This window comes from Vidua macroura, chromosome 8 (assembly GCF_024509145.1).
Source record: "Vidua macroura isolate BioBank_ID:100142 chromosome 8, ASM2450914v1, whole genome shotgun sequence".
NCBI lineage: Eukaryota > Metazoa > Chordata > Aves > Passeriformes > Viduidae > Vidua > Vidua macroura.
Window position 1 is genome coordinate 6,947,851 of NC_071578.1, and position 19,448 is coordinate 6,967,298.

The 19,448-nt window shown below is 41.8% G+C and overlaps 1 protein-coding gene across 3 annotated transcripts in view; it reads left to right on the forward strand.

The window, feature by feature from the left end:
* Positions 1-19,194, forward strand: part of SHTN1 (shootin 1) — a 54,758-nt gene extending 35,564 nt beyond the window's left edge. For 2 of the 3 annotated variants that reach the window (XM_053984050.1, XM_053984052.1), the window contains 7 exons: positions 923-1,028; positions 2,775-2,857; positions 5,769-5,881; positions 6,514-6,567; positions 9,288-9,408; positions 10,274-10,457; positions 17,269-19,194. In XM_053984050.1, the coding sequence (XP_053840025.1) occupies positions 923-1,028; positions 2,775-2,857; positions 5,769-5,881; positions 6,514-6,567; positions 9,288-9,408; positions 10,274-10,457; positions 17,269-17,479 (872 nt within the window). In that variant the 3' untranslated portion in view covers positions 17,480-19,194. The remainder of the gene's footprint in view (positions 1-922; positions 1,029-2,774; positions 2,858-5,768; positions 5,882-6,513; positions 6,568-9,287; positions 9,409-10,273; positions 10,458-17,268) is intronic. The other variant, XM_053984051.1, reaches the window with a different exon arrangement.
* The last annotated feature ends 254 nt before the right edge of the window (positions 19,195-19,448 follow it).

A 19,448-nucleotide genomic window follows, 5' to 3' on the forward strand; every position in this document is an offset into this window, starting at 1 on the left:
GACAAAGTACAGCAACTGCCTTCAGCTGCAGAAAAACTGTGTCCAAAATATGTGTCAAGGAATAAAACTTCTGTAAGGAACAAAAATCCTGTGGTTAGTTTGCCCTGAGTCTAACAGATGGTTAAATATATGGGAATAGGTGTCTGTGGGAAAGACACAAAAGACTGGACTTTAAAGTCACTCCGTTGATTTTTAATTTTTTTTACCTTTTAAAATTTAAAAGCAAGTTTAAAATACTGTAATTTTAATTTGAATCCATCATTGCAAGAACAAAGAACTGTATCCACTTTGGAAATCATATTCTTACCTCTACCATAATCTACTGCACACAAAACAGTTGCTAAGGATTTTTGTAACTAAAAGAAATTCAGGACTTTTTTTTTTTCTCTGCTTCTGCCCCTCCCCAATTAATTATATTTGACAGCATTTCAAGTGTAGAAAAGCAGTTTCCACATTTTAAATCTGAGATGAAAACAGGAGAGAAAAAAATCCATTCTGCCACGACTGAATTTCAACCATTTTTATGGGGAAAGCCCACACCATCAGCAAGACAGAGATAGGTCTGGAGGTTGTAATTGTCAATTTTTCATCTCTTGTTAGTTCATTCTCAAATACAACCTCAGATAAACCGTTGCAGAAATGGGATCAAGTTTTCCCTGCTCTGTCATTTTATATGAAGAATCCTGTGTGAGGGAGAATTTCAGTAGTAACTCATGTTGGAGGTAGCTGTTTTAATGGGAATCCTGTGCATTGTTCTTGGTAAAAAATGTCCAAAAATGGACTTCTAGCAGTTGTGTGGTTTAGTCTTGTCATTCTTTAGTTAATTAGTAGAGTTTTTTTTGTCAAACCATCGAAGGTGGTTTTTAGAGCAGATGAGAGAGCCCAAGAGCTGACTGTGGTTTGTTTTGTTGCTCCTGTGCAGTTGATGAACTTCAGAAGCGAATCCAGCAGTCCGAAAATCCTGCCCCGCCTCCTCCGCCGCCTCCGCCGCCGCCTCTCCCTCCTCCTCCTCCTCCCAACCCCATTCGGTGAGTGCTGGCAGCCAGGGCAGAGCTCCTTACATCACGGGCATCCCAGCAGGAAGAGTGTGTTTAAAGGAGAAAAGGCTTTCTCCACCTGTCTGGGGCTCCTGAGCTGCAGGACACGCTCAGTGCCCCACCTGCCCCCAGACTTAACACCCTGAGCGATTCTGAGCACTGCCTGCCTTGCCAAGCCTAAGAGATTGTCTAGACTGTGACTTTGGAGGAGGAGGGATACCTGTCTCCTCTACATTTAGGAGATTATTTTTTTTCCTGTTCACGTGATAGCTGTAATTATAGACTTGTGAAATGCTTTCTATTGCCAAGAAAACTCCTTTGAACCAAAGGATATGTTAGATTATTGTGTGTCCCTTCATGTCAGATACTGATGATGAAAATGCAGACTCCATTCAATTACTTTCATAAGTTAAAAAGGAGAAAAAAAAAAATAACAAACGAAAATCACCACCCAGTCATCAAGCATTTCTGGGCAAAATTATCAAAATCTGGCTTGATTTCTGCAAAGGACTATGAAAGAGGATGACCAATCTATGCTGATGTATCAGGCATTAGGCCCAAATGAATTAACTAAACGCTAAAGGGTGCTTAGCTAATTTTAAAAACTCAGCTAATCTTCATGTTGTCTGCTTGGTTTTAAAAATTAATGGACTTTGATGACAGTTTGCAACCTTCTGTAATAGAAATGACATCCAGGAGTCTTGTTAACTACTGTGTTAAACATATGAATAGATGTGATTATTGGGGAAAATTCGTCCCTTTGTGCATCTTGCATTGTTTTTAAAAACTAAACATGTTCAGAAAGATTGTGTTTGGCCTTTTGCTTCTTTTATGTCCATTAACTCATTTGGCCTGTTTGCTCCTTTCTCACTGGTGGATAGTATGAATTAACTGTGTAGGGGTGTTGTGGGATTTTTTGTTTAAATTTGTGCCCTTTACTGTTTGGAATAGGTGAAACTACTAATTTTGAGCCCTGTCGTAGCAAAGTCAGGCTATTTCCTCATGCACTGTGATGTGTATGTGGATAAAAGTTGTTTTAGGACATAGGCACTGGATGCTGCATTTTTCTGGGACAGAGTTTGAACATTTTAGGCAGGGATGTCACTCTGCTGTGTAAGGGATGATGTTCAGTAGGGAGTGACTGGCCTTACTGACACATGAGATGGGCACAGGAGTTTGTACTTGTTCTTGAAGATGAATCATTTGCTGATGTGGACTTTTACATTGTGAATATAGTGAGGGGATAATTATTTGACACTGTAAGAGATTACAAACTTGGAAATGGTGAGGAGATACTGATCACCATATTTAAGTGTCCTCTGAAGAACAATACTTCAACATCTACAATTCTTTCTGTTTATTATGCCAGAGCAGCTTCTGTTTGTCGTGTGTCACAACGAGACCCTGGCTTTTAATATTCAAATCTGGAGTGTTTTGATTTGTGCCTAATGTCTGTTAAAAAGAAATAAATTTCTCTGGTGCATTTTGATGGGAGGCATTGTGGGGGGTAATTCAGTGCATCTGCATTCAAGAACCATTAAATGAGTCTTTTGTAAGTGGCTGTATAATCAGGTATAAGCAGGCTGGTAGTGTGTCATGTTCAGGCTCATTCTGACAGTGGGGACCCAGGACAGAATGACAGTGGGGACCCAGGACAGAATGACAGTGGGGACCTAGGACAGAATGACAGTGGGGACCTAGGACAGAATGACAATGTGCAGTTTCATTTCCCCCAAGGTCTCTCATGTCAATGATTCGCAAGAGATCTCACTCCAACACCAACGTGAGCAAGAAGGAGAAGCCTCCTCAGCAGGAGTCAGGTATGGCTCTTCCCTTCTCAGGTCATGTGGGTTATCCACTGGGACTGCAGGAAAGGAGCTGGGGATGAAGGTGGTGGTTCAGATGCTTTTGATTGTCAGCATTAACTACAGCTCTCCATGTCCAGCACATTCCTCTGCCTCGCAGTCCAGAAATGGGATTGCAGCCCAGGAATATCTGCAGCAAGACGTGAAGTGGCATCTTTGGTACTACAGATTTGGTATTCCTAGGAGGGGTGGCTGAGGGCTCTGGGCTTGTCTGGTTCAGAGAAAAGGAGGCTGAGGAGTGACTTCATTGCTCCCTACAGCTCCTGAGGAAGGGACAGGGAGAGGGAGGTGCTGAGCTCTCCTCCCTGGGATCCAGAGACAGAACACATGAGAGTGTTTAAAACTGCATCAAGGAATGCTTAGACATTCCTTGGAAGGAAGAATTTATTTAGGGTGAAAATTATCAGACGCTAGAAAAGGCTTCCCAGAGAGGTAGCTGGTGCCCCAAGTTCATAGGTTTTTGAGGCCCTTAAGAACATGCTCTAACTTTTGGTCAGCCCTGAAGTGGTCAGGCTGTCAGACCAGATGGTCACTGCAAGTCCCTTCCAGCTGAAACATTTTGTTCTATTCTACTGCAAACTTCCTTGAGATCCCAAGTAAATTTGTGTGGCACTCAGGCACCTCTGCCTCCACAACTGAGCTGGTCATCAGCATCCAATTTACTTTTTCCAAAAGGATTTGAGTATGAACAGTCTTTGAGGCTGCAGGTCACAAACCTCAAGGGAACACCTAGCACTTGCTGTAACTGGAGAAAAGTTCTAACCTTCCTGCTGCAGCATGTGCAGGGCTTTGTGCTTCCACAGGTTACCTGGAAGAGGCAGAAGAACAAACCTACGAGCATTAAACAGAGAGCAGGTTATATTCAGCATAATACAGGGAAATTTCTGAACTTCTGCATGGCAATTTCTTCTGTCCAGAGCCTCTCCACAGAGCTTGTTTGTTAAATACTTCAGTTTTCGTCCCTCAATTCATATCTTGTGAAATTACCACTCGGAGTTGACTGTAATTCTAATCCTTTAATAACACTGAAAACCTAAAACAAAACAGTCTTGCACTAAGGTGGCTCTGCATGCGAAGTAACAGCTGAAATTGCATTTTATTGTTGTTAATGGAAGCTGGAAACTTAGTAGGTTGAGAACAGGAGTTAAGTACAGATTTGCAAATGACTGTGAGTGCCTGAGGAGTCAGAGCTAGTTAGACAGGCATTGCCAGTTAAATAACCAAGGGTTTTCTTGCTGTTTCTCTCTTCCTTCTGAAACAGCAGGAGTTTGTTTTTAGTGAATTGCTTAACTCATTTGCTGCCACTTAAACAAAGAAGGGAACCTGGCTGAAATTATAGGATATAACTGTTAAAAAAACCCCTGCTGTTAGCAGACTAATGGTATGTAAGTCAGGCTGGATTGTTGCAAGGAACCAACAGGCAGGAAGTGGGGGAAAGAGAGTATTACTCCTCCCATTTTCAGGTGAGGAACTGAAGAATGGAGTGACTTGGGCAGATCCCTGGGGGAATTTCTGGGAACTGGTTACCAGTCTGAGAGAAACAAGGTTGTTGGTCTGGATAGAATAGTTGGAGAGATGACCTTGTCTGAGATCTCTGATGAAAGTCAATCTTACCTTTCAGTGGAAGTCCAATTATGGTGTCTTGATTTGTCAGGGTTCCTTATCTTGAAGCATCCTAGATGTTTTGATTACACCTTTTTGTTGAGACTGTCACAAGCAGTGATTGCAGGAAATACTGTGAAATTCACTCTCAAGTTCTCTACTCCCCATTCTTTCTTTATTTATTAGTAAACTAACAGTTCTGACCTTTCTTCAATTACATATAAACTGTTTTTCCTCTTAATAGTTGAGCTGTTCTTAAAATAAAAATTAAAAAAAGGGAGAAAGTTCTTTCTTGATCTAGTTATTATATCAAACTTGAGGCTTGTTTTAACCCCTGTTAAGGACTTAGAATGAGTGGTTTCTATCCCATGCCACCAATTAAGCTTTTATATTTGAAACAGCCTGTTTGTGAAATTAAAGCCTGACATTAAATCAGCTTAGAATACAGAAACCACATTTCTGTGAATCATCAGTAGTATCCTGACAAGTGAGAGAGCAGAAGTCTTTTTAAAATTCCTATTACATAAGGTACAAGGTTGCAGCTTTGAATAGCAACAACCCTATTTCTCTAAGTATTTGCTTTAAGTGCTCTTCCCCCCTCCCCTTTCTGGTATGTTAAGGGTCTTTTCTTTTATTATCCAGAATGTTGATAAGTTAACAGGTATTATTTAGGTTCATCACAGGGCTTCCCATGTCATCTGAATATTTTCCAGTCCTGATCCCAAATCTCTTGAAAAAGCAGCCATTTCCTTTCATGGTATTTCAGTTTTTCCCTTTAACTTGATGCAGTGTTTTTTGAAGGGGTGGGTTTAGTTCAGACTGAGGTGTTGGTGTGCTGTTCCTGCCAGGTCCTCAAACCCATGAGAAATGGGAGATGTGCCTGGGAGTCCCTGTCATGGGGCATTATCAGCTTCTCCTGTGTCAGTGCAGCTGTGGAAATTTCTGCTGAGCCGCAGTGGAAGCAGAGCTCTGTTCTTTCAGTCCCTGGTGCTTCAGCCTAGAACACTGAGCTTTTGCAATTCCCAAACAGTTCCTGGACCTTTGTGTTTTTCAGGATGAGGGCCCTCTTCTGTCCAAACTTCTGCAGTTGGGCATTTGCAAAGTCAGGATCCTCAGTGCAGAGTGGCATTTTATCCTTGAGGAGCTGGGGACAGCTGAGCTGATAGCAGAGGTCCCTGTATCCAGAAGGAGAGCATGTTTTTTACTTTATACTATTTCTCTGCAGTTCCTGTCTGAAATGTGATCTGTTCTTTGACTTTTTTAGCAGGTGAAGAAGTTACAGATCTGAAAAGGCAAGCTGTGGAAGAAATGATGGACAGGATTAAAAAGGGTGTTCACCTGAGACCAGTCAACCAGTCAAGCAGGCCTAAAACAAAGGTTTGGAATGAGTAGCAGACCAATAATTTTAGCTAAGTACAGTAATTTACACTGAAAATAAACTTTTCTGTTAGATATTGAGAAGAATACATTTTCCTCCCCTCATTTACTTTGCTTGATGTTGGATAAAATGAATTAGAGCAGCATATACCTGAAGAACAGAAAAAAAATGAAGGCAGCAATAAGTAAATAAAGGCCAGTTTCTTTGACACAGAAAAGAAGCTTGTAAACAAACAGCTGCTAAGAAACAAAAAGCACAGAGAGAACACCTGAAGTGGTTAAAGGGGATAATCAACAAGTAGACTGCATTAACACTTTTTTTTCTTTTATGCAACACTTACACCTAATACCTGAATGTGGCTACTGTAGAACATTGCTTACCTCCTTCACAAAAGAATAATCTTTATTTGTAGTCTGTGATTCACAGTGCTGGGAGCTGAGGCTCTTCTCTTCATCTAAGTAAGGAAATAGATGGAATGTTAGCCCTGTGCCACAGGAGGAGGGGACAGAGGAATGTCACACAGCCACAGGCCTGGGCAGCAGCCTCTGTGTGAGGTCTGTCTGCAGCTACAGAGTCTGTCCTGGGCCATTTCATGTGGCTTTTAACATTTGTGTGTTGTGTTTGCTTACAGCCAGAAACACCAAAGCCCTCTGAAAGTGCAATGAAAGAACTAAAAGGGATTCTGGTAAGAGGAAACTTTCATATTATATTTCATTTTCTTCTCATTGTGCTGACAGGACCTTCTGTGTAAACTTCTGCATTTTGGGTTGAAGCCATAGAAGCAAATTCCCCAGTTCCACCTTTGACTTTGGTTTGACTTAAGGATGTAAGCTAGGAGAATTTGTTTTTGCACTCTTCTCTGGGTTTGTGTGCTCCTGCCACTAGAGGGGATTTTGTGGTCTGTGTCTGCCATAGATTCTTTGGAAACTTTCCAAATGCTCACAGTGGGGATGCTTAGGGATGGAGAGGCAGCTGAGTATCTGTACCTAGTCCAAAGTAAAGCCCCTGGACTGCACATACAGTGGATGGAGAGTTGTCCCCATCAACTGGTCTCTTTACTGTGGCAGCAGATTTCTTGTTAGCATAGGTGAAGCTTACATAAAGCAATAGCTCTGCTCTGTCTGCATTTACATGTGGAAAAAATGGATTCTGAATAGCTGTCCATGTAACCCCTTATCACAAAATAAAAACATTAGGCAAGTTTGGCCCAGCTGAGAGCAGTGTGCTCCTGTTGTGTCCTTTACTCAAGACATTGCTCATTGCTGCTTTTGCCCAAGAGCTAAAATTGTATCAGTCAGAAGGAGCTGTAGTTATGGCTCCCTGACTTCTATAACCCTGAAACTTCTGAAGTGCCACTTTGGCACATCAGATGAAATTCTGCCAGTATTGAAGCAAAATGCTTCACTTCCACTCTACAGAACGTGAAACTAATCATTTTCATCATCCTGTGGTGAAACAGCCTGTGCAAAAACCAGTTCAGTGGTGTTTTGGGGGATGCAAGACAGTACAGCAGACTGTAGCCACAGCCTGTGCTGTGATTTAAAATCACCAGTGATGTGTTAAAGTTGCTGTTCTCCAGTCATGTGAAAGCAGGGGAAAAAGGGAAGAAATGGTCTAGAGAGTCACCAGACCCAAATGCTGAGCCCTAATTAGAGGGACACTTAATTAAATGTATCAATAAATAGGAAAGAAGTAAAATTAAACACTAAGACTGTGCTTTAAGCAGGATTCCATGATTACAGGAATAGTGGGATGTGGTGTTCTGTTTGCAGCAGTGAGGGTTGGACAGGGCTATCCTGCCCAGGGTCCTTTCATTTTTTAATAGCTGTTTTATTTCTTCAGCAGTGTGTCACTGACATCAGGGGACACTTGACTGTGCACTCAGAGGGAGCAGGGAGAAACTGCAGGCACTGCACTCCTGTGTCAGGCTCATTGATTTTGAGCCTTTCAGGGTATTTGCAGTGCAAGACAAACTGTATAAAATGCAGCTCCAGTCTATTCTTGAGAGCAGTGATTATGCACAGTCAGACAACAAACATGGGGGTGGAATGTGATGGAGTAAACATTTGTTGTTACCATGCTAATTATGCATTTTCTGTAGACCTCCATATAATTGTTACAAACAAAACACATATATGTGGTGCAAATTCCAGTTTGAGTGACTCCCTTTTTTAAGTTGCTTTTGTACACGTACATTTGTACAGATCTGGAGCATACTACTAATGAATAACCTGCTCAGTTAAATTCCAAATTGTTTTGAAAGAAAATTTTTTAACTTTTAGGCAGGAGTGAAGAATTAAGAGCTTCTTTGCAGGGCTCCTGAAAATAGCACAGCTTTTGCAACTTGCAGGCCTATTTCCTTTTTCCTTGGGTATTTCTGGTCAAAAGTTATGTGTTTATGAACAAAATATGTCAAGAGATTGTTATTTATGGTCTGGAAAAATGCTGTATGAGTCTGACATGTTTAGGAAGGCTGAATAAACAAGATTTATGGGAAGACTCAGAGGGAGAATTAAATAGTATATGGGTACCAAATTTCCAGTTGCATTATAAGCATTTTGGGCAAATTTTACAATCAAGTAGGTTGTGATCCAACAACTGATTGTTGTTAGTTGGGAAATGCATGCAGTAAGCACTAAATGCATGTTTAAATTCCTGTAGGCAAGTTTGTGAGGTTTCAGGCATGGCTTAAAGTCTCTTTTTCTCCCACTTTAAGAAAAGTGCTCCTGGACTTGCAGCTTCACTGATACCACATGCTAGACTTGGCATAAGGCAGTAATAGCATTTATTTATGTTCTATATGTATAAAAAACTGTTTCAGCTTGAGATCTAACTCTGTGTAAAAGAGAAACCTTGAAGTATAAAGACATAGGGTCAGGTTAATGGCAGATCAGCTACATTATAGGCTATAATATGCTGCAGTTGTAGCTGATAAATACTGACTTCTGCAGGTACATGTATACACCAGGATGCACAATGCAGGACCATGCTAAAATATAAAACCCACTGGAGCAGTAAAAGATGAATCTTTTGCTTTTTGTTAAAAGAGGTTAATTATGGGCATAGTAACTCCCTAGCAGTGTCTTAAGATCCTTCACGTGTTAAGATGGAGGAAGTTGGGAGTTTCCCTCAAACATCAGAATTTGTTCATCAGTGGCAGGGCCAGGGCATCTCTTTTCAGCCTGATACCAACCTCCTAATGTGTAGTGAGTGTGGTTTATCCCTACATCATGAATCCAGGTAAGGGTGGGATGGTGAGTGGATCCCAGCTGCTCCTGTTGTACCCATGGGAGAGCTTGGCACGCTGCTCTGGAACTGCAGTGTGGAAGATTCTGAAGTTGTGCACATGAGCTGCTTGGCATAATCTGTCCTCAGAGAGTTTCACGTGCCTTTCTCTTGCTGTAGGAAACACTGAATAAATCCACCAGTTCCCGAAGCTTGAAGTCCCTTGAGACAGACAGTGGTGAAACAGAGCTGGAACGAGTCCTGCGGCGCCGGAAAGTGACCACTGACCAGGACAGCGGCAGTGAGTGCTGCACTTCAGGAGTCCTCTTCCTCTCCCTGCATTAAGGGACTCCTGAAGCTTTACATTCTCTTCCAGACCACTGCCATTGCAGCCATTATGAAGAACTTGACCTTCTTCTACAGTAACTCCCTTCCCTGTCTCACCTATTGCTTTTCATCCCATTTTCGCCAAGAGATGCTGTTGTCAGGATTTTCTGCACACACAGACACATACACTCAGATTGCTCTTTCCATCCTGGAGAGCTCAGATGTTATTGCTGGAGTTACTGCTTGAACCTCTTGTGAAAATACTCTTGAAAGTAGTCCTAGCCAGAGAAATGAGATTTAGGACAGGTGATTTGAATTAACCTCCTCTGCAGACCAGGTGTCTCCAGTTTTTATGCTGTTCTTTTCTGTCATCTTCTGTAAGAAACTGTTGATGTTCTACTTGGCTACAAACACAATTTGTGCAAGTGTAAGTCCATGCCATAGTTGGTGCAGGTGTGGCTGGTTTGAATGTCACTGTAGTTTTGTCTTGGACTTTGCAGACAGCTCCCTGACTCCTCAGGATTAAGAGCAGATTTCTCTGCAGTCAGGCTGGGAGAGCACAAAGCTGTGCCTGGGTAGGGCTGTGTGGGCAGCAGGACTTACCCCCCCAGAAGGCAGGAGGATCAACACAGCAAGTGCTGCCTGTGGCACAAGAAAGGAAAAACCTCAGTGGGGAGAGCAGGAGCTGCAAATGCAGTATTTTGATATTCTCTTGCACTGGATGCTGTTCGTTAAAATTCCATTTTGATTTCTGCAGTTAGCTTGAATTCTGCTCTGCTCTTGTGTTGTTTCTAGGCCAGTCTGGGTAACAGAAGCATTAAACTTTCTTTGGATTTTAGGTCCCACTGGAATCTTGGCCACATCAGAATCAAAGTCTCTGCCTGTGCTGGGTTCAGGAGCCAGCGCCCCACAGGCAGCACTGAACAAGAAAGATGTGGAGACAGATTTCACTTCCAAAGTACCCAACTCAGGTCCTGTCCCCAACCAGCCTAAGGGTGCTACAGGCTCCAAGCCTACTTTACAGTAAGTAGAATATGGATTTCTAGATATATTGTAGTACAAGATGCGTTTAGCTGGGGTGTTTGGAAAGTGATTTAATATCAGTTTTGGTTAACAAGATACATGTACAGTCTGCAGCTGTTTACCACTGACTCCCCAAATAATTTGCAATCTCGTGTGAAAGGAGAAATTAAATTCTCTTTAGTAAAGTTCTTTTCCTCTAATACCTGTGAACATTCTTCAAAAAAAGCGTTCATTTTCTCTGCCAAAAAGAAACCCTCAAGAGATTTTGAAGAATAACAAGGTTAAGAGTTTTTTATCCCTGAAGAGGGATGATAGTTATATTGTTAACTCTTGATTAAAAGTAGTTCTGGCAAATACTTTAAAAAACACAATCATGTGAGTCATTTTGGTCTATATGCTGGTGTGCAGGGCAGTTTCTGTTGAACCAAAACAACTCCTGACTATTACTCTTAAAAATTTGTTGGTAAAAATTTTGAATTACCTTGAAATCTCAAGTTTTTTTTTTTAAAAAAAGTGCTGTGTTTGCACAGATGGGCAGCAGAATCTTTCATTACAGCAAATTGAAGACCTGAAACCAGCATCAGAGTTAAACCTACTTCAGCAATATTTATTTCAGATTCCCTGGAGGATTGGTTTGTTCTCCAACAATACCAGGCTCCTTTTGCAATAAGGCTGTGCACTTACTTCTGTTGCTTTGCCAGGTTGCTTGTCAGTTTGTCATTTCAAGAAAAGGAGAGACATGAGACAAATCAGATTGGCAAAACAATGTAGTTATGGCTAATTAAACTTCTGATTTCCTGCTCTGTCAGTTAGAAAATACCACCAGTACCAATTCTAGCAAGTCTCCATTGCTTTGTTCAGAGGAGGAAGTCATGACAAATGAGCTGAATATTCAGTTTGCATCTGTTTTTTATGAACTGATGCTTCACTCTTATGCAGGTACTTTCATCACTTATTTTTGAGTGGATAAAGAACCCAATTTCCTTTTGTGCTCTACAGTTGTATTTAATTCCCACAGAGAATTAAAAGCAGAATGCCATTTTCAATCATATATATTTTCCCCTTTTATTTCATTTAAGTATCCTTAGAAGAAAAATTATCTTCATTTTAATTTAATCAGAAAGATGACGATATTTTCCGCAGTTGTTTAGGTATGAATAATGCCATTGCATTTTCTTGAACGCCTACCCTTGACAGAAAGGTGAGGTTGTTCCTGAAAATTGTGTTTGTAGTTTGTGGATTTCTGTGATTTTGAACAAACCAGAAAATACAAGCAACTCCTGCCACCTTTTGTATACCTTTATTCCACCAAACTGAGTGGAAATTGCATTTACAAGAAAGGAAATGAAATAATTGCAGGCCCCAAGGTCTTGCAGAATGCGTGGTGAATTGACTGTGGAAAGGATCTTGTGTTGACAGTCACAGTTGTTATGTGTTATAAAAGCATATGTGAAGCTCAGTTTATTTCTCAGCTTGCCTATTCAGTGACATCCCGAAAGACACATTTCACTTTAATTTATCTGTTTAAAGCATTAAAACAAATGTGGTGGGCCAGAGTCCTTAGTGCTGCAGGGCTTCCTTGCACCGAGTCACTGGTGTAAACCTGCTTAATTGGGAACACTCATCCTTGGGGATGGATTTCCAGCGAGAGAGGAGGTGCTGGGGCTCTCCTACCCTTGTGTGGCCAGGCTGGCAGGAGGAGCAGGGATAACCTGCAGGCCTCACACCACGTTACAGAGCAATTGCTTTGCTTTTCTTTTTCTTCTCTCTCCTGGGTGCTGTGTACAGCAGAGGTTGGTAGAAGCAGCCTCCAGACTCTGAGGTGTGAAAGCACTGTTGGAAGCAGGGCTCCTTGGGAGCAGGCAGCAGAGGGGAGTTCATCTGGCCAGCAGGTCTGACAACTCAGCTCTGTAATTAGGCAGTTTTCTGGGCTGCCCTGCAAGCAGCTTAGTTTGGATGAGCAGAACACTTCTGAAGCAAATCTCACTATTGTCTGCATTTGCTATGCTTTGATTTGTAATCTGGAGTGCCCTTAGTGCATCCTGGATTCATTGCATGAGTGAAGCTAAACCAGGCCATGTGATCCATCCATGGTTTTGGATGTCCTGGGGGGCCACACAGTGAATCACCCTGAGCTCTGCAGCAGGGGCTGCTTCCCTCCACACTCTGCTCCTGTTGCACCACTCCATTCCCTGAAGGAGCCTGTGTTAACTGGACAAACAGTGCCCTGCCTGGACTGGCTACCCTGCATGAGAAATCCTCTTCTCCTTATTCCCACCTGAGGTTGAAGGATGGAATCATTTGCAATTCCTTGAAATCTAACCAAGGTGTGACTTCTTAATCTGTTTGCAGCAGCTGAGCAAACCTTTCCCATCACAGGGGAGCACTGCATGCCTCATAATTGCCAGGTGTCTCTTGCAGGGCAGGGTTTATTCTTTTTTCTTCACCTAGATTTTAATGTAGAGCGTGCTATAGAAAACCTGAGTTTAGAACCCCTAGGTGAGGTGTTATTTCAGTGCAAGGAGATGGTTTGGAATGTGTGAAATTTTGCTGAGGTGGTGCTTAGAAGGGAAACGTCAGTAATGTGTGTCCTGTAGAGAAACTGAGGCCTCACCTCAGTGTGCAGGTAACTTCCTCTGCAGATCTCTTCCCCAGTATTTAACCCAGCATGAGTGTAATTCTGGGGCAATTGCATAGAAGAGGTGACAATTCACTTTTCTTGGCAGCAAAGCGAGTTTCCGTGACCCCCTGCAGTGTGTAGGCACAGAAGGGAAAGGTGTGTCTGGCTCTGCCCCCGGGTTTTTGGTTGTTTGGTGAGGTTTTTTTTTTCAGCACTTGGTAAACATTGTGTTTCTGGGGTGCAGAGTTCTCTGCTGACAGAGTGCACTATAGAGAGGGTTAGTCTTAATCTGATGATTTTATACAATTAAAGGATTTGTCCTCCCTCTCCCAGCTGTAATCTTAGTACCCCAAATCATCTACCAGCTCTGCAGGGAGCAGCTCAGCCTCAGCTGGAATGAACTGCAAAGGTTTTCCAGTGCAGCTTGAACATGGGAAATTTAGTTTAAACAACAGATGAAGAAAACAATGGGATGTTCTGGAAGTTGGAGGTCTCCTCAGTTTTAACTGTTTTAAAAGCTACTGAGGCATTTTTCTTAGCTTGTACTCTTCGTGTGCCCTCTCAGTGCAGGCAGAAACTCTCCAAGATTGTTCCTTTAAGTAAATTTTCTGATCTTTTTGAGCTTTTTCAAAAGAAGCACCTGAAAGAGGGAACAATCTCCATGCTAAAGATTGTCTGCAGTTCTGTCCTGCTGGCTGCTGTGCTGACCACCTTTGTACTCAGCTGGGTTTAGCAGGGGGGTTCTGAAATGGAGAAGGTTTCTTGCACTTCCTTCACAGATGTCTGGTCTTGCAGGTAGCACTGGTACTTCAGTAGGGAACAGAGGGCTAATTCACCAGTGTCTCTGTTTATATTCCCTGTACTCACTGCTGGACAAATACTGGTAGTGCTGTGATGGAACTCTTTGTTCATCTCAGCCTTTCAAAACTTGGAATTGGTGTGTTTTTACTGTTGCTCAGTATTAGCCTGTGCTCTTCTGGTTTATTCTCCTACCTTGTTAAGAATTCTGAAATAATAGACATATATGCAGTTTTTGCTTTTATTCTCAATGAATACTGACATAAAATTCTGTTTTCTAATGGATACATATTACAATGATTTTACAATGATTTCATGAATAGAACACCAACCCAGGTTAAATAATTCTAATATTACCAAGAGTCTAATATTACCAAAGGAAACAAAGAAAATCCAAGTCTCAGTTGACAATCTGATCCTTAGTTTGTCCTTTTGTACTCCTACTGTAAATTTTATGCAAAGGTCACAGCGGTGCTACATCACAGGCTTTAGTAACCCTTTAGTATTTACACCTTCTGTAGGTTCTGTAACTGTATAAACAGAACAGATTGCTTCTGATAATCTTACATAACAAAGCATGGAATGTTGCATATCCCATAGAATTAATCTCAAATGCATTTATCATCTAAATCCATATTTCACGGTGCATATTTGATGTGTTTAATCATAAAAAAATGCATGCAGAATTGTGAGCAACTGTGTGTGAATGAGTACAATAGAGCTAGGGTCTCAATTTCTGGTTTAAATATATAGCTGGACAAATAACAAGAATATTGGTAACAGCATTAACAATCTCATTGAAGGAAGAGCTTTGCACAGAACGAAATGCAAATACCTTGACTGGACAAAATTGAGTTTTCCAGAACTGTGGCAAACTCTGTCTTTGCTCGTTGCTTTTCCCAGCTTTATTTGTACGAGTAGATGCTGTTTTTGAAAAGGAGCACCAAAATTATGTTCATTCTTCACACTGAAACATTCTGCTCTTGGCAAACTGTTGAAAGTAAGCTGTGAATAACTGATAAATAGGGTTAATAATTTTTAACAATGCCTCAGCTGTAACAGCAGCATTGTCAGGCTGCTGCTGCACCAGTGTGAAGGATTTGAAGAAGGCAATACTGGTACAACAAAGTCGGATAGTAATTCTTATTTTTATGCTGCAAACACTGATTTAATCACCGGTTTTCTCCATTAAACTACTTTATATCGACATCTTTCATTTTTCTGTCCTTTGAAGGTGGTAAATATGATTGCCATTTTATCCATTTTTGTTATAAATGAAACAGACTTCAGAGCGTTTGGCTGTGCATCAGTTGTTGGAATGCTGCCATACACTAATGCAGACTCCCCACTGTGAGCCCAGTGAAGAATTATACTTTGATTCACCAGATTGTATTAAATAGTCCAGCTGTTGGGATTTGAAAGATAGTTACCTCCAAAGTGAAATAAAAATGAACTTGGCATTTATGGCTTTGACCATTTTTATAGTGTTGGGCAATCAGCTTTTCAAAAGTAGCACTTTTTAAAATAACCCTCTTCTGGTTACACTGCTTTAAAAAGTTTAATTTGCTGTAACGTTCAAAATACCCCACCTTGTATTTTTCTGGAATGATTGACAACTTTTGCATAAAATAAGCATTATTTTCCTTTTGAAATCACTAGCTTCTGATGATAATCAAATGAGTCTGAAACTGTATCTATTAGTGACAATTTCTGCATTAATTAACTTATACCAAAATTCTAATGTTAGAGACAATTCTTGTAATTAAAGCTTGAACAGGGAATTTCATTTGTTCTATCCAGTGCTGCAGCAGCAAGCTGAGTAAATTCTTTCTGAAATGGAAAGTGCAGCAACTGTTGTTTCTGTGATTATTTTTTGGTTTTAACCTGTTCATTTACTCTCTCCCCATCAGGTGGGAGCTGGTGCAGTCCCCACCCAGTGTTCTAATTGTTGAGTGGGGGGACCTCTTTCTTCTTTGTCATTTTCTTTAGGACAAAGACTGTCACAATAAAGGGCAGTTCACGGCAGATGGATCCTGTAGCTGAATTTCTTCTCTGGCCTCCAGTTAGTCTACCTTTTCCTCTCAAGGGTGTTACCTTACCAGAATGGAAGATTGTTCCTTAAAAATAATCATGAAAATTTAGAGGAATAAAAAGGAAAAGCAGAGAGGAAAAAAAAAGGCTCTGGACAAGCCTACAGTGCATGTAGGACCTTGCCAGCTTGAGGGATTTCAGCACCTGCCCAGTTTGGACTCTGTGGGTGTGGGCTGTGCATCCATAGTGGCCTGTAAGGCCGAGCCTAAGGATGGGCCAGTGCAGTGCAGCTGCCATCCCTGAGCCTGCCCAGCTCCGAGCCCACAGCCCCTGGGCTGGTAGCTCTGGGGGATCAGGCTGTGGGGGGCTCAGACTCAGGGGGGCTCAAGCTCTGGGCTCAGGCTTTGGGGGGCTCAGGCTCTGGGGGGCTCAGGCTTTGGGGGCTCAGGCTCTGGGGGATGAGGCTTTGGGAGCTCAACCTCTGGGCGATCAGGCTCTGAGGAGCTCGGGCTCTGGAAGGATCGGGCTCTGGGACTCAGGCTCTGGGACTCAGGCTCTGGAATGCAGGGTGCAGGAGGCACAAGCCTGTGCTCTCAGGCTCTCTGTGTGCCCACCCAGCAGGGTTAAGGTGGCAATGGGAACACCCCAATGTGCCACTTGTTCAGGTCGAGCAGTCCCGGTGTTTGCCGTGTTCTCTGCTGGTGCATTCCAGCTAATCTAAGGATTTGCCTGCGTGTTTTCAACACCAGTACAAAGCTTCTGAATACACACAAGTGCCTTTAGTGTTTATAGGCTGATGCCAGCTTTGACAAATAACCCAGGTGTCTCTGACCTTTCCTTCCTCCCTGCTCAGAGGCTTTTTATCCACACGAATCCCTGCACTGCAAACTATGGTGGTGTAACTCCATTTCTGCAGCACAGAGCGTGGGTCAAACACCCTTGATAGTTCAGCAAAGCCAGTAGGTGAATTTCCAGAAATCATCAGCACTTGCTCCCAGGGAGACCAGCAGCAGCCAAGGGAACACCTGGTTACGCTGTGTCTCAGTCATGCAGTGCAGCCCCCAGGCAGGTGGCTCTGGGATGGAGGTGTGGAGAAGCCATTTTTCAGTGCCTTGTGAGTTCATCTTTCGTCTTCCATGCCTGGCTTAACAAATGATCCAGGAGGGGTTCGGAATGTGACTGTTGCATTTTGTGCACTGCTATCTGTACATAACAGCTGTTAAATCCATAAATCTATTTATTAGCTTAGCAGACCTGTCTTGGTCATATGTGCTACTAATAGAAATGCTTTTCTGTGTTTTTATGCTCTTCTGCATATGTGAACTGTCATTTGTATTTATATATTTATTCTTTTTCTTCTAGATCAACTAGTCACACAGAATTGACAAGAAAAGCTTCTAGCAGCGAAAAGGAGACAGAATCTGTGGTAGTTTTAGATCCTGTGTCCACCAGTGGGGATCAAATGTCTGAAAATGCCCTGAACCAGAACAAAGTGAAAGAAGAAAAAAGCAAGCCACTGCATAAAGAAACTAATGTTGGGAAAATAAAAGAAACAGATAGTTCTAGCTGTTAATTGTTACTCTGCAAGGCTGTAACTTTTGGGAATCATTATCTGGACATGTGAATTGCTTAGGTGTGTTACTAGGGGCCACGGTCTGTACTCCAGACAGAAATATTACAGATTGAAATGGTCTTTTGTATGCAGCTTTTGTTACATGCACTGAAGTGTTAAAATAACTGTGTGTCACTCAAAATCCCTTTCCCATTTTAATTTTGCAGGTATGGTTATTAATTTCTTAGATAGTGTCAGTTACCTTTAAAAATGGATTTAAAGAGGCTTTTTTAACTCTTCTTTTATTGAGAAGATGCCTTGTTGAAGGTCTGTTCCAAAGCTTGCCAGAAGCATCTTGCATCACTCTTGAGCTGGACAGGTTTGGGTTAGACCCTGTAAGTGATTACACCCTCACCAGCTTCAGTATGGGGGTGTTACTAATTATTAATAAAAATGTGTTTAGACACATTGCTCTAAAAATGTTTTGATACCCGCTTAAACCAAGATCTTGTTGGTCCCCTGCCTGCTGTCCCCACACAGGGAAGAAATGAAAAGCACAAGCACAACCCTTCTGTCTCAGATTGTCAGGGGACAGAGACTGAAATGCAGAGGCAGTGCAGCATCTCATTCTGGTACCAAGATTTTTGGCAGTGATAGCCAGAGTCAGGGGTTTGTGGGCTGGGACTGGTGCTCTCATCTGAGTTAAAAGCTTTGCAAAGGAGGACTTGCTCCTGGGTTTTGTTTTAATTTAACACAGCAGCTTTGGAATTGCTGCAGTTGGAGTCTGTTTTTACTGCTGCACAAAAATACCTTGCCTTAGGCTCTAGTGGGTATGGGCTGCATTTGGGATTCGTTCGAGGACTGCAAGTTATTGGGCATCATCCACATTCTGAGAACTCCCAGCTGAAAGCTCACAGTGCTAACAAACGAGCCCTTGCTTTGAACCTGGCACACACTGGTGGCATTCATTTCTTTATTAGGTGACACTTCAGGTGTCTGTATTTGATAACACAAATCCCAGTTTCCCTCAGCCCTTATTTCCTATGACAATGGTGAGATAGGAACATCATTGATTTGCTCCACTGCCAATTCACATTCCATTGTAGTCTCTTTAAATTCAACACAGTTTCTCATTCTTTTATAATGAACAAATGGAATCAGGGATTTACCTAAAGATTGGTGTAACTGAAATTGGGTGGGCACGTACTTGAATGCACTTGGATTCTTTTTTATTTAATTATTTGAAACAGTGATAGTATTGAAGGATGAATGTTCTGAGTTTGTTGGTTTGGCTCTGCATGCAACTGTCTGGTGCTTTTCCTAAAAATAAAATGATAGTAATGAGTGTGGTGGTTTCACATCTACTTTGGTGGTTTTTGCATGTTTGCTACGAAAAGCTTGGACTTGATCTAATGACTGAATTACATACAGTTCATAAACTTGCGGAAATTTGTCTCTCATTGATATTTTCATTTCTTGGGGGCAGTTGGTTCTGGTTGTTAATTTTTTATTTAGTTGTCTGTTACACTGAACTTAAAATGCAAAATTTCATATATGTATTTTTTCCTCAAATTATTGCTGCTGTATTATATGTTCAGATTTGCAAATTATGCAAAACCCAGAAGTTTTTCAAGAAGCATTTCTTTTACTTAAACTGTTTTGTTACCTAGAACATAAATTATTTCTTCAACTTTTCATTGTTGCTTATTAAAAAGACTCCTGACAAGTTTCCCAGACCTTGTGGAATTGACTTGTTACTCACTGCTGCCAGCTGGAGCAGGCTTCCTGCTGATGCCAGTCACAGCTCTGTGCCCAACATTTGGGGTTTGCATTTGTCTTGAGGGCTATAAGTGGAGCAAAATCTCCTTTGCAGGCTGGATCTCAGAGCAGCACTGAGGGGGTGGGGGGATGGAGCAGCGTAACACTCAAGCTCTTTGTTTTTTTTTTTTTGTAAAATGTGATGTTCTGTTTGTGTTTGTTTTTTTTTTTT